This window comes from Hyla sarda, chromosome 1, assembly GCF_029499605.1.
Source record: "Hyla sarda isolate aHylSar1 chromosome 1, aHylSar1.hap1, whole genome shotgun sequence".
Taxonomy (NCBI): Eukaryota; Metazoa; Chordata; class Amphibia; order Anura; family Hylidae; genus Hyla; species Hyla sarda.
Window position 1 is genome coordinate 299,710,229 of NC_079189.1, and position 15,054 is coordinate 299,725,282.

Consider the following 15,054-nt stretch of genomic DNA (forward strand, 5'->3'; position numbering starts at 1 on the left):
CTCAGATTGGTGAAACTTTAGGCTCCTCTGACCCAACAGCTCGTGTGTGTTTGACAGTCTATTGCCCGGATAATTGGGATTTATCACAGATTGACAAATGCAGCCTACAAGATTTTATTGAATTGCAGTTCAACAAGGATCAAAACTTTCCAGAAACTGAGGGTTTGCTAGAGTTAGCAGAGTATCTCTCAGAGTCACTAGAGCCCCCATCTCCATTCGAACTGTTGGAATCTCCCACAACTGTTGGTTTCCTGAAGTTATGTAACCCATGCTGCTATGTTTTTCCTGGGGGTAGGGGAGACTCTGCATTCTTTGCTGTAAATGGGTTTAACATGTTAGTGAATGGTGGATCTGATGCTAGATCTCCATTTTGGAAATTAATACGTCATTTGGATAGAGTGGACTCAATCCTTCTCACTCACATGGGTCTAGACAATCTGCCTGGCATCAATAGCTTGCTACTAAGAAAGATAGCAGAGATAGAAGAAGATATTTCTCAGTCACAACCTAACAATGAATGGTTAAAGAATTTGGTATCACCAGAGCTAGGAGTTGTGTTCATGAACACTGCAGATAAGCTGATTGCTGAAGAAAATCCCAGTATGGTAAGGGTTAGAGAAGAGGCCTTCCGCACAGTTCAATATTTAGAGAAACTAAGTATTCATCCAGAACCACTGTACAGAAGCGGAAATGGTGTGGAGCCAACTATACTTTTTCAGAAGATGGGTGTTGGCAGATTAGAAATGTATATTCTGAACCCTGCAAAGGGCAGCAAAGATCTGGAAGCCTTCAAAAAGTGGCTTGGAAATGAGGAACATAAGAGACCTGATTTACCTCTAACCTCTCTGACTTCAGCCTGTGCACTACTTGTTTGGCACCCTTCTGCCCCTTCTGAGAGGATTGTTAGGGTTTTGTTCCCAGGCTGCACGCCTCAGAATAAAATTTTTGAAGGTCTTGAAAAACTCAAACACTTAGATTTTTTGAAAGATCCGGTTATAACTCAAAAAGATCTGGACATAATGGTTTGCAGTCACTCAGATAGGATTGGTGCAAAGCCAAGACGTGCTGAAAGCAAAGAGAGTTTGGGATCTGGATCAGGGCGCCTAAGTGTTGAACCAAAACTTGGATCGGGAAAAGATAAATTGTTTAAAGTGCAAAAGAAAGAACTTCGTCCAGATGGAAAAGACAGATCTAAAACTCTTGTGGGGACCAGTAAAGAAACTGGAACCGAGGGTGAAAAACAAAAAGAGGTTAAGGGTAAAATAGAAACTGCATCTGAAAGACTGAAGTCTGATTCAAGAGTAAAAACTGTGAAAGAAAAGGCTTTGGTAAAAAAAGAACCCACAAAGGATGAAAAGAAATCTGTGAAAAAGGATGAAATTCAAGCAGATAAAAAAAAGGAAGTGACAAAACCAGAAGTGAAGAAAGATTTGCGCCCTCCTGTTAATGATACCAGATCAGAGACTCCAAAAAGAGACCCAAAAGAAAGCAAAACAGAAGAAAGAATCTCGCGAACAGGTGTAAAAGATGTCAAAAAAGTATTAAATACACCTGCTGACTCCAGGAGACCCATTTCCAAAATAGGATCACTGAAGAAAGAACTAGGAGGTGTAAAAACTGATATGATTGCTGGTGCCAAGAATGTTATAAAAGGCAAACCTCCAAAGAAGGAGCAAGTGAAGGAAACAAAGAGTCAAACAACTCAAAAAGATGTAGCTGCAGTAAGTAGCAATCCTATCTCATCTGAAGTTAGCAGTTCTCAGGAGACTAATAAATCAAGTGAGGCTGCATGTGCGGAGGGTTGCAACAATATCCACCATGAAAACGGACCAGAAAATGGTCTAAGTGCAGTTGAGCCAGAGAGCCCAAATGGATTCCGCTACATGGAGACAAGTCCACTTAAGGGCCTGGGATCTGTTTCTCCATTAGCTAAAACACCCAGAAGTGAAATCAGTGTGAATTTTGACCTCACTCCTACAAACCTAGAGATTCAAGAAAAATACAAAAGTGGGCATCATGGGAAAGACTGGCTGGAGGATCCTTGTGGTAGCTCTGAAGAAAACACTTTGGAAATGACCTTACCTTTTACTTCAGATAATCTCTTGCCAGCCTTGGCTCAACAAAATAGTGGACAGGTCCTTTCTTCTGGAGATGGAAAAAATCTCAATTATTTTAAGTCTCCTCCAAAATCTTCTCAAGAGAACTCAAATTCCTCTCAAGGGAAGCAAGCTAGCTGCTTGTCTTTGAGTCCATTTCGGGAGGATCTACCTGATGTATCTCCTACAATCACCACTCCTTCCTTGCCTGCAGAAGTTGGCTCTCCCCATTCCACAGAAGTGGATGAATCTCTATCAATTTCTTCCTTTGAGCAGACACTTCCTCCAGTTAGTGAGTCTCCTAGAGATGTATCACCAGAGATCCATGCTGCAAGTAGAGTAGGCCTGAGCTTACCTGTTCGGGCGCCACACTCCAGTGAACATGAAGGACATTCTGAAAGATCAGCTTCTCCCCATGATGTTGATCTCTGCTTGGTTTCACCATGTGAGTTTGAGCATCCTAAATCAGATGCTGTAGCAAGTCCACGGGACAGTGACAGTGATCCTTCCCAGGAATTACCCAAGCCTCCATGCTCCCCTGGAAAATTTCCAAATGGACCTGAAACACCACCTACTTCAGTAAGTGAGTCATTGCCAACAATTTCAGATTCTGGGCCTGAGGAGGGTTCTTCAATTGCCATTGATGGAGCATCTGATTCTGAGGGGGACAATACACCAAGACTTTTGGATCCTATTCCTCCACCCTTGAAGGATCCACAGCCCACACTACCTCAACCTGGAACATGCATGGTTGATCCTGAGGCCCTGCCTTCAGACCTTAGTGACAAAAAAGGTCAGAGCCGTTTAACCACTTTGAACATTCGTACTAATACCAGCAAAATATTAGGCCCACCTGGAAAAGTCAGAGGAATTGGTGAGAAAACTCCCAAAGCGAACACAGTTAGGGCTGACATTTCTGTGAGGACTGGGATGGAATCCAGACAGGCTATTAATAGACGCAGTGTTGGAAATACAATCAAAGCAACTCCTACAGGAAGTCGGTTTGCTTCAGCAGGTAGGTAATTTTAATATAACAAAATAGTGCAAAGTTATTCTACTAGTCTAGCTGCCTGTTTAACCCCTTAAAGACCACGGACGTAAAGTACGTCCTGGTTTGGCGGGACTTCCCGCACCAGGACGTACATTTACGTCCTGTGTATGACCGCGAGCATTGGAACGGTGCTCGCGTCATACACGGCAGGTTCCGGCTTCTAGTAGCAGCCGAGGACCCACCCGTAATGGCTGACATCCACGATCGCACGGATGCCTGCCATTAACCCCTGAGATGCCGTGATCAATACAGATCACGGCATCTGCGGGGGTGCGGTACTTTTGAATGGATGATCGGATTGCCCGCAGCACTGCCGCAGCGATCCGATCATCCAGCATGGCGGCCGGAGGTCCCCTCACCTGGCTCTGGCCGTCTCCCGGGGTCTTCTGCTCTGGTCTGCAATCCAGCAGACCAGAGCAGAAGATGACCGATAATACTAATCAGTGCTGTTTAGCAATCAAAGGATTGCTATAGATAGTCCCCTATGGGGACATAAAAAGTGTCGCCCAATAAAAATGAAAATTGTCAGTTTTGCCCATTTTACCCCAAAAAATGTACATTTTTTTCTTTATAAACATATTTGGTATCGCCGCGTGCGAAAATGTCCGTACTATCAAAATGTTAATTATCCCGTACGGTGAATGGCGTAAACTTAAGAAATTAAAGTCCAAAAATGCTGCTTTTTTTGTCACATTTGATTAAAAAAATAAATAAATTAATAATAAATGATCGAAAAGTTTTATATAAGCAAATGTGGTATCGAAAAGTACAGATGACGGCGCAAAAAATGAGCCCTCATACCGCCCTATATATGAAAAAATGAAAATGTTATAGGTGGTCAAAATAGGGTGATTTTAGATTACTGACTTTGTACAAAACGTTTTAGATTTTTTTTAAGCGGTACAAAAATATAAAAGTATCTAGCCATGGGTATCATTTTAATCGTATTGACCATATAAAGAATGCAATGTATGTACAGGCTATGCGTCTGTTCCAACCAGGTGTGCTTAATACATAACTTTTACTAGATTTCTATTTAAAATCCACCAATGATGAGAAAGTGCCTGTGTATTCCAACACCAAATGAAAAATAAACATAAAATTGGTCATCACCATTAGTAACCAAGCATATTGAGGCGCTGCTGGGCCCTGCCAGCCCCAAATGCTTAAATGGGATATTATACAGAACCACCGACGCGTTTCTACCACCTAGTAGACGGTGGTTTCATCAGGGAGGAGTTGCATATAATTGACCAAAACATAGAACAATATTCAAGCTTATGGTATGTGCTGCACGATTAAGAATTTTTAACAGAAATAATTTACAAATCTGTTTAACTTTCTGCCACCAGTTGATTTAAAAAAGTTTTACATCGGAGTACCCCTTTAAGCTACATTTGTTTTGTTGCCTAACTGCTTAGCCTTAGTGTCAATTTAAAGTAAACACATGGTTTAATGCATATAATAAAGAATATTACATTTAAAACAAGATAAATGTTGAGTAACTTAAAGGAGTAGTCCAGTGGTGACTCAGTGGTTTACAACTTATCCCCTATCTTAAGGATAGGGGATAAGTTGCAGATCGCGGGGGGTCCGACCCGTGGGGCCCCCCGCGATCTGTACGCCCGCGGGAAGGGGGCGTGTCGACCTCCGCACGAAGAGGCGGCCGACACGCCCCCTCAATGCAACTCTATGGCAGAGCCAAAGCGCTGCCTTCGGCAATCTCCGGCTCTGCCATTGAGATGTATTGAGAGGGCGTGTCGGCCGCCGCCTCGTGCGGGGGTCGACACCCGCTATCTCAGCGGAGAGCCGGGGCCCCGTACAGAGAGATCGCGGGGGGCCCCAGCGGTCGGACCCCCGCGATCTCAAACTTATCCCCTATCCTTAGGATAGGGGATAAGTTTTTCACCACTGGACTACCCCTTTAAGCTTTCTAGCTGAGTAATGATAGGTAGTATAACCTATAAGGGTAGACCTAGACAATACGATTAGTCATCAATCATACAGATATTGGTCTTGGGTAGCAGAGGAAATAGTAGTGGGCAGTACACACAGGACCAGTTCCTGGAGCAACCCAGATCATTCAACGAATGCCAAGCCATGTTAACCTGCTATCCAGCTTCAAGGTTACAAAAAAGTGAGTTAAGACAGACATTAAATTACATTTTTATGAAAAGTATGCTAAAGTAATCTAAAACTTTAGAATTTCTTCAATAATTCTAGTTGAGAAGGAGTACATTGTAGTGCAGAAAGCACAATATTTCTGCATGTTCTCTTGTTAAACGGCTTCTGTTTCTTTCATAAATTGCTGACACTTTACTGAAAACACGCTCATTAGGTACAGAGGAGGGTGGAGAGCAAAGGTATCTTCTGGCATAAGAAGCAAGAGTTTTAAAGCGTGTCTCTTTTTCTTTCCACCACTCAAGTGCATTGCCCTTTCTATTGATCACTGGTTCTTTCAAATAAAGATTAAGCTCATTGTCAAGGCTGACTTTTGATGAACTTAGAGAATCCCCTACATGAGGCCCCAATAAAACGCTGAACATGGCATCGATTTGGCCATGTTTAAGACTTTTTTTTCCATGTGTTTCCTTTTTGGGAAATTGTAGGTTTCTGTTGCATCATCATCTTGCTCTTCCAGACTAGTACTAGTAGTAGCATCAGGCTCTTCCAGATGTGACCTTTCTAGAACCTGCACCTCCTTTTGCATATAATCTTCTGTCAGCCATTTTTTTTGCCTTGGCCAATACATTATCAGAAGAGAAAGCATGATGTTTGAATCGAGGATCTAAATTACATGCCAACACTACGTTTATATTCTATTCATACTTCAAAAAACGTTTGTTGAGGCTTTTGTTCATAACCTCCCTGAGTGTTTTAATTCCATATGTAGTGGGCCCTTCATTCTCTTGAAGAAGCATCTTCAGCACTCTCACACATGGAATAACTGATGACACACTTGAGTCGTTATGGCTAACCTCTAGGGTCACTTCCTCTATTGGGAGGAGGGTCTGAATAAGACTTGCTACAATCTCCCACTGATCAGCATTAGGGCAAGAATAGCCTCCATCCTCACCAGCATCGATGCTAAGAGCTCGCTTCTGTTCCAGCATTCTTTGTAACATGTGAAGTGTGGAGTTCCACCTTGTTGGAACAGCCTGAATCAGGCTGCTTTTGGGAAGGCCAAGGTCTGACTGAATGCACCTCAGTCGGTGCTTGGCAATGAATGAATGGTGGAAATGACTTGCGCACTTCTTTAGCATGGCAATTATGTCGATCAAAGTTCTCTGGCTTGACAGACCATAATTTACTACAAGTTGCAGGGTGTGTGCCATGCAGCTGAGATCTGACACTTCAGCAAGCCTCATTCCTTTCACCATGTTTGCTCCGCTTTCTCGAAGCACAAGCAGCACTCTATCTTTGCTTATCCCCCAGTCATCAAGCATGCCTAGAAACATTTCTTTGATGTACTCGCCAGTGTGGGATCCTTGCATCACCTTTGTGTTCAAAACCAACTGCCTTTTTGTCCATCCATTATCAATGAAGTGACACGTAAGACTCATTAGTGATTCTGTTGATCAGGACCAGCAGGCCGTAGTGAATGAGAGTGAATTGCCGGTGTTCTCTGGTTGTAATATTGTTTTTACTTTCTGAATCACCTTCTGATGAATCTTTGGCAGCATTTCGCTTCTTTAAAACTTTTCATTTTTCAGTGTGTACCTTGGCTCAACTATGGACATCAAGCGCTTAAAGCCAGAGTTAGACACCATTGTAAATGGCTGTTTATCCGTAACCATCATCTCTATGATTGCCCTGTCCAGAAGTTGGGATCTTTCATCGGACTTTTGCCACTGCATTTCTGAAATAGGTCTTTTATGTTTGTCTGGAATAGAGTTGGTGTTTCACATGATTCCTTTTCATTTGTTTTCCGTGCTCCATTAAATAATTCAACATGATGAATTCTTAGATGGGTCCAAAGATTGGATGTATTCTTTGTTTTTGCAGTTGCAGATCCCATGCTCACATTGGTTTTGCATGTGTTGCACATTGCCTGTCCTGGGACGGGTTCACTCAAATAGTCCCAAATTATACTTTTACTGTTTCTTTGTGCATCCATCTGCATTGAAAGAAGAGGGTTACAACAAGCTACAGTGAGGTTTAGAGTAAGTTGTGGATGAAGAAAAAACTATCAATATTAATATGAACGAGATCCCAGCATGTACCTGGCCGTTACTGATGCTGATAGGAGTGTAAATGCTGTCAGCAGTCGTACTCCTGCCATGCTCACCCGGCCAGTACATACTGGGATGCTCTTAGCCTTTTACTTATTGGAGCAGTACAGATTAATGAAAGTGTGCACACAAACAATACAGTGACAAACTTTACATTTCACTAAGCTAAAAGTAGTACTACTGTTTCCTCTGAATATAATACCGCCACACACCGTACCCTCTGTATATAAAACCGCTACACACCGTAACCTCTGAAAATAATACTACCATTGACCCACTACACACTGAACCCTCTGTACATTACTACAACACACTGTACCCTCTGATTTATAATACTACTACATACTGTGCTCTCTGAATATAACCTTACCATGCACCCTCTGAATACAATACCATAATTTATTGTGGCCCATAAAAACCATACTACCCCAAGAATTCCTTATAATATACACTATTGTCTTTAGACTGTTTGGTTTTTTTTGTGCCTAAATATGGTGCAAAAAAGGCGCAAGCAGAGTTTATTTGTGCCTTTTTTTTTTTTTTTTTGTGTTTGAGTTGCAATCCAGTGATTTTTGGCAATACACATATATAAAGGTTTTATGAATAGTGTTGAGCGGCATAGGCCATATTCGAATTCGCGAATATTCGCGAATATATGGACGAATATTCGTCATATATTCGCGAATATTCGCACATTCGTTATATTCTCGTTTTATTTTCGCATATACGAAAATACGCGTATGCGAAAATTAACAAATGTGAAAATTCGCATATACGAAAATTAGCATATGCTAATTTTCGCATATGCGAATTTTCGCACGCCAGTCTCACACAGTAGTATTACAGCCTTCTTTACACCACACAAGCTGGAAGCAGAGAGGGATGATCACTGTGATGTGTATTGTGAAGAAAAAAAAAAAAAAAAAAACGAATATTCGTAATTACGAATATATAGCGCGATATTCGCGAAATTCGCGAATTCGCGAATATGCGATATTCGCGAATAATATTCGCATTGCGAATATTCGCGAGCAACACTATTTATGAACTGCGCTTTTTTGTGAATAGGCGCAAAAAAGGCACAAAGCCACGAAAAAGTCTCTAAAACTTCACCAGCCCAGACTTGGCTTTTTGGTGTGTGTGAAGAGAGAAATTTCAGAAATGTGACCTGCACAAAATTTCAAAACGCTCTGCTACCTTTTTAATAAATTTAGTGCTCACAAAAAAAGGTGTAGAAAAATGCTCCACTTACACCTACAATGATAAATGCCGGCCTATACCTCTGAAATGCAAAACACTCTGTGCCCATCATATATATTAATAATACCCCACCCTGTGCCCCCACATATAATAACTATAACCCGTCCTGCCCCCCCCCCACATAATAATGCCCTTTGTCCTGTGCCCATTGCATATAATGCACCCTGTGATGTGCCCCTCACATATAATGCCCCGCCATGTTTCCCTCACATATAATGCCCCCTGTTCTACCCCCTCAGGGGGCATTATATGTGATGGGCACAGGACGGGGTATTATATGTGAGGGGCACATGACGGGGGCATTAGAAGTGAGGGGAAAATGTCAGGGGGGCATTATATGGGCACATGACAAGGGGGCTCTTGTCATGTGCCCCTCACATATAATGCCCCATGTCCTGTGCCCCTCACATATAATGCCCCCTGAGGGGGTAGGACAGGGGGCATTATATATGAGGAACACAGGACATGGGGCATATGTGGGGTCACAGGGCACTGGGCATTATACGTGAGGGGCACAGGACAGGGGGTATGATAAGTCTGGGGCACATGTCGGGGGGGGGGGGGAATTATATGTGCATTATATGGGCACATGACGGGGGGGGGGGGGCTGTCATGTGCCCTCACATATGCCCCCTGTCCTGCCCCCTTCAGGGGTTATTATATGTGAGGGGCACAGGACAGGGTGTATTATATATGTGAGGGGCACAGGGCAGGGGGGCATTATAAGTGGGGGGCAAATGTCAGGGGGGCATTATATGGGCACATGACAGGGGGGCTCTTGTCATGTGCTCCTCACATATAATGCCCCCTGAGGGGGAAGGACAGGGGGCATTATATGTGAGGGGCACAGGACATGGGGCATTATATGTGAGGGGCACAGGACATGGGGCATTATATGTGAGGGGCACAGGACATGGGGCATTATATGTGAGGGGCACAGGACATGGGGCATTATATATGAGGGGCCCCTGTCATGTGCCCATATAATGCCCCCCTGACATGTTCCCCTGACTTATAATACCCCCTGTCCTGTGCCCCTCACATATAATGCCCCATGTCTTGTGCCCCTCACATATAATGCCCCCTCAGGGGGCATTTTATGTGAGGGGACATGGGGCATTGGGCATGGAACATTATATGTGAGGGGCACAGGACAGGGGGTATTATAAGTCTGGGGCACATGTCAGGGGGGCATTATATGGGCACATGACGGGGGGGGCTGTCATGCGCCACTCATATATAATACACCGTCCTGTGACCCCCACATATAATGCCCCATGTTCCTCACATATAATACCCCCCTGACATGTGCCCCTCACTTATATTTGCGCACCTCACTTATAATTTGCCCGTCCATCCATACAGCGCCCGAGCAGAGCAGTGGTCACCTTTCTCACACGCTAGTACGCTCTAGTAATGTGAGTGAGAGCTGCGGGGACGTTATATCCGGGCGCCGGCGCAATGATGTGATGTCATCACGCCGGCCTGCCGTGGATGGCGTCCCCGCGGCTCTCACTCCCACTGCAAGATGGAAGCAGCATGAGAAAGGTGAGTGGGTGGAGGAGCGGGACAGCGGACAGCTCCCGCAACACCATCCTGTCAGCTGTGTATTTGCAAAGGGTACAAAACTAGATTGCGTACAAAACAGGGCGTGCGCATGAATCGCGGGACTTCAGTCTCGGCCCTGAACTTCGGGCCGGGACTGAAGTCCTGCAATTCGTGCGCACGCCTTGTTTTGCGCATTATCGGCAGGTTAGAAGCCAATACCGATAACGGGGGAAAAACGTGAATATCGGCCGATAATATCGGCCGTGCCCATAATCGGGTCGATCCCTACTCTTTAATACCCTTTCGTTCTATACTGAACTAATGGTCCCCTACCTTAGGATAAAAACAAAGATTAAGGGTTTATTCACAATTACAGTATTATGCGCAGATTATTATATGCGCAGGATTTCAAGCTGTATTCAGTTTACATTGAAATCTGCAGCAGAAAATCCTGCTCATCAAATCTGCACATACTGTACGTGTGAATAGACCATGAAGGGGGGTTTGAGAGGCGAGTGCTATGTGATCTAGGCATACTTGTTTGGATTTTTTGGAGGGGCAGAGAGGGGCAATGGTATAAATTAGTCTGAGGGTGCAATCACACCACGTTTTGTACATACGGGTGTCGGATCCGGCAGGGGGAGGGGCAAACCGGGCGCTCCCGTACCCCGGCCGGATCAGCCCGTGACTCCATTTACTTTAATGACCCGACCGGAGTCGAGCGGTGACTCCGGTCGGCTCAGTTTTGACCCGTATGCGGTTTCCTGACCGGACCTAAAACCGTAGTTTACTACGGTTTTAGGTCCGGTCCAAAACTGCATCTGGGGGATGCTTTCTCTTATTTGTCATTTCTCACCAAGAATTTTTATTGGTCCCAGAACAGGCAATAATAAGCATCTTAAACACAAATGCTTCTGTGACTATCACCCGTTGTAATGCAAAAGGTAAAATCCATGGTCGTTTCTTCATGCAACATGCATGTGCGCTCGACCCACCCATAATCATTTATGGTGAATAACAGATGTGTGAATGGCCCTTCTGAAAAACAGGGGAATTGCAGCCTTTGGACATATACATAAAATTGATATAAATACCTGCAAATATTCATGTTTTTCTATCTATGCTCCTCACATAATTTCTCACATGTAACCTTTAGGTTTTTGGTCTGTCATTTTTAAAGTGATAGATTTATTTATTTATTTTTTTCCCACACAAACATATTTTCTATGGCTCAAAGAATTTTAAAGGAGCTGTCCAGTTAAGATATCATACCCTATCCACATAGTAGATAATAAGTATCTGATTGTGGTTGCATGACTGCTGGGAACCCCCAGCTCTCAGTACGAGTGCATGCTGTAGACTGCACCCGCTCCGTACATTTTGTGTGGGAGCATCAGAGATAAGAGTCCTAGACTTGGATAGGGGATAAGAACATTTTCACAGGACAACCCCTTTTTTAAAGGATTATAATTTTTTTTTTTTTTTTTTTTTTTTTGTATAGTTCAACATTGGCTATTATTAAAGGGGTATCCTAGCATTATAAAATTTATTTTTTATTATTCTTGGATGCAGTAAAAATAAAACAAATAATTGGCATCCCCCAAAGTTCCTGTTCTAAAAACTTCTAATACACTGCTGGTTGCTGCTTGATGCGGCCAGGAGGAATCTGATAGTTTGTGTTCCTGTATTTCACAGGAAGTCTGTTGACCTATGACAGACCTTGCTGTGACACCTGATCTGAGTGTAGTCAAATGACCTACCTGCAGTAATGAAATGGCTGCTACTTGCTTGTAGTTAGTGCATCAAACCAAAAGATGAAAGGAAGAATGCTCAAGCTTCTGCTGTAGTGAAGAACATGCAGAGCAGTGTTTCCTTTGCTGCTAATTCTTGTAATGGAAGTAGGTGGATTGGGATTTTGTAGACAAAGCTATGGATGCTAGGCACTATTCAGTATGTGGTCATTTAGGCTAGGCTCATAGGGCCGTTTTCTACAGTCCTGCTATTCTCCCGTCTTTGCTGCTAAACAGACCATATTAACAAACAGGTGCAAACTGATGCAAAAGGATGCCATTAAGTGTCATCCTGTAGCATCAGTTTTTTTAATCAGTTTTATTTTTTGTTTTGATTGTCTGGCTACTTCCTGGTTCCTCACACCTTTTCTGCGCATGCTCAAAAGTAATAACTGATCAAAAACGGGTGAAAATGGAGACATTAAAGGCTCTTCCATTTTTAATCTGTTACCCATAGACTTCAGTGTTAAATTTATAATGTCTGTCTCTATTCAGTTATTTTTGACGGGAGAAAAAAAATACTGCTTGCACCGTCCTTTCTCCTGCAAAAAAATAAATAAATATATATATATATATATTGAAAGGAAAGCAAACGGGTGCAAACAGCTGACAAAAGGATTAAAAAAAAAAAAATTCAATTGACATCAATGGGATCCCTTTACAACCGTTTGAAAGCCTTTAGTAAAAGCCTTGAACGGGAAAGCAGACGGGAGGAAATGTACAGGGACAGACGGCTGTATGAACAAGTCCTTAACTGTTAAACAAACCTATATGAATGCCAAAAGTACATGAAAACAGCGAGTAAAGAATAAACGTGGGCCATAACAATATAATTGCCATTGTTGATAAACGGTTGTATCTAGTTTGAGCGAACAATGATTGTAATATTAAAATTGATAGACATCCTAGTCAACATGATGACCCAGATCTATCAATCTGTCTGAAACTAAAACAATTAGTTTTTTTTCCCCCATGGCAACCACTCACAGCTTATTTTTTATTTTACCAGAGCTTGTTTAACCCCTTAAGAACAAAGCTCATTTTGGCCTTTAGGACAGACCATTTTACTTTTTTGCTTTGTAATTTTTTTTCTCCTCTCCTTCTAAGAGCCATAACTTTTTTTATTTTTTTATTTTTCTATCCTCCGACCCATATTAGGGCTTGTTTTTTGGCCGACCAATTGTACTTTGTAATTTATTTATTTATTTTCCCATAAAATGTACGGCATAACCAAAAAATATCATTTTGTGGGGAAATTGAAAAGAAAACCACAGTTTTGGAACTATTGGAGAGTTTCATTTCTACGCTGTACACTTTACGGTAAAACTAACTTTTTAGTCTTTTTGTTTTTTCTTTCACCTGTGGTTCAATGTAACTAATAATCACCAACTGACCAACACCAGTGAATAGAGGTGGCTTAAAACATCACTTTTAATATATACTCAATAAAAATAGAAAGTACAATCAGTGCCGTTCCGTGCATGTACTCGATAATCTTTGATCCAAATTATAACTGCTAAAAGCAAATATAATTATATCCAAGCTAGGAGTGCTATACTGTAATACAAGCACATCCAACCATGAAAAAAGTGTGCTACATCAAAGCACAATCAAGCTGATGTGACAAATCACTTGGGGTCACCCAGCAAATAGTTACTCCTTCAGTCATCCAATGATGACTTTTTTTTCTTTTATTATTGTACTTTAACACCTTAAGGACCAAGGGCGTACCTGTATGCCCTGGTCCCGCTCCCGTGCTACAACGTGGTATCACAGGCTGACCCCGCATCATAGCTAATGCCGAACATCACAGATCGCGGGGATGCCCAGCCTTAACCCCTTAGACGCGGTGATAATAGTTGATCGCCGCGTCTAAAACTAAACCGTTCCCTGTAGCGGAGTCTGGCTTTTTTTAGCTTGCCGTGGTGAAATCGTGGCGTCCCAAACAGCAGTATGGATGGGGGAGGGTCCCTACCTGCCTCCATATCCGTCCGATCGACGCTTTTCGTCCAGGCTGGAGCAGCAGAGCGCCGATAACACTGATCACTTCTATGCTAGGGAATAGCACTGAACAGTATATGCAAACAGAAGATTGCTTATAATAGTCCCCTATGAGGGACTAACAAATGGTGTTAAAAAAAAGTTAAATGTGATTTTTTTAACGCCTTCCCTAATAAGTTTGAATCCTCCCCTTTTCCCATTTAAAAAAATAAAGTAAACAAATAAACATATGTGGTATTGCCGCATGCATAAATCTCCGAACTATAACATTAGTTAAACCGCACGGTCAATGGCGTATACATAGAAAAAATTCCAGAAGTCCAGAATTGTGTATTTTTGGTCATTTTGTATACCCCTAAAAAAAATAATAAAAAGTAATCAAAAAGTTCCATCAAAACAAAAATGGTTCTGATAAAATCTTCAGATCACGGCGCAAAAAATTAGCTCTCATATATCCCCATATGCGGACAAATCAAATTATAGGGTTCAGAAGATGACAATTTTAAACATATTTTGGTGCATGTAGTTTATAATTTTTTAAAGAGTACCTGTCACTAAATTATTTTGTGATGGGTGAATGAACGGGAGAAATAGTTCATGCACTAATTCTCCCATTTCTATCGCCCGTCACAAAATAGAATTACTTACCGATAATTCGGTTTTCTTGAGTCCACCATGACAGCCCACATGAGAGATGGTCCCATAGGACCTAATAGGAACAGGAAACAAGGTTAAAAGCCCCTCCCCCCGACACCTTCCCCAGTGTTTTACAAATTAAAAAGGGACACCAGAAAAAGTAATGCCAGTAGAAGAAAACAACCCCAACACCAAAAAAAGGGAGGGAAATAATGGGGCTGTCATGGTGGACTCAAGAAAACGAATTATCGGTAAGTAAATATCGTATTTATCGGCGTATAACACGCACTTTTTAGGCTAAAATTTTTAGCCTAAAGTCTATGTGTGTGTTATATGCCGATACACCCCCAGGAAAGGCAGTTGGAGGCCGTCGCTGCCCGCTTCTCTCCCCCCTGCCTTTCCTGGGGTCTAGAGCCCTGCTGCCGGCCCTTCCTCCCCCT

At 42.5% G+C, this 15,054-nt stretch overlaps 1 protein-coding gene across 2 annotated transcripts in view; it reads left to right on the forward strand.

Annotated features, from left to right (window-relative positions):
• Positions 1 to 15,054, forward strand: part of MAP1S (microtubule associated protein 1S) — a 111,988-nt gene that overhangs the window by 56,234 nt on the left and 40,700 nt on the right. For both annotated transcript variants that reach the window (XM_056518084.1, XM_056518085.1), the window contains one exon: positions 6 to 3,111. In XM_056518084.1, the coding sequence (XP_056374059.1) occupies positions 6 to 3,111 (3,106 nt within the window). The remainder of the gene's footprint in view (positions 1 to 5; positions 3,112 to 15,054) is intronic.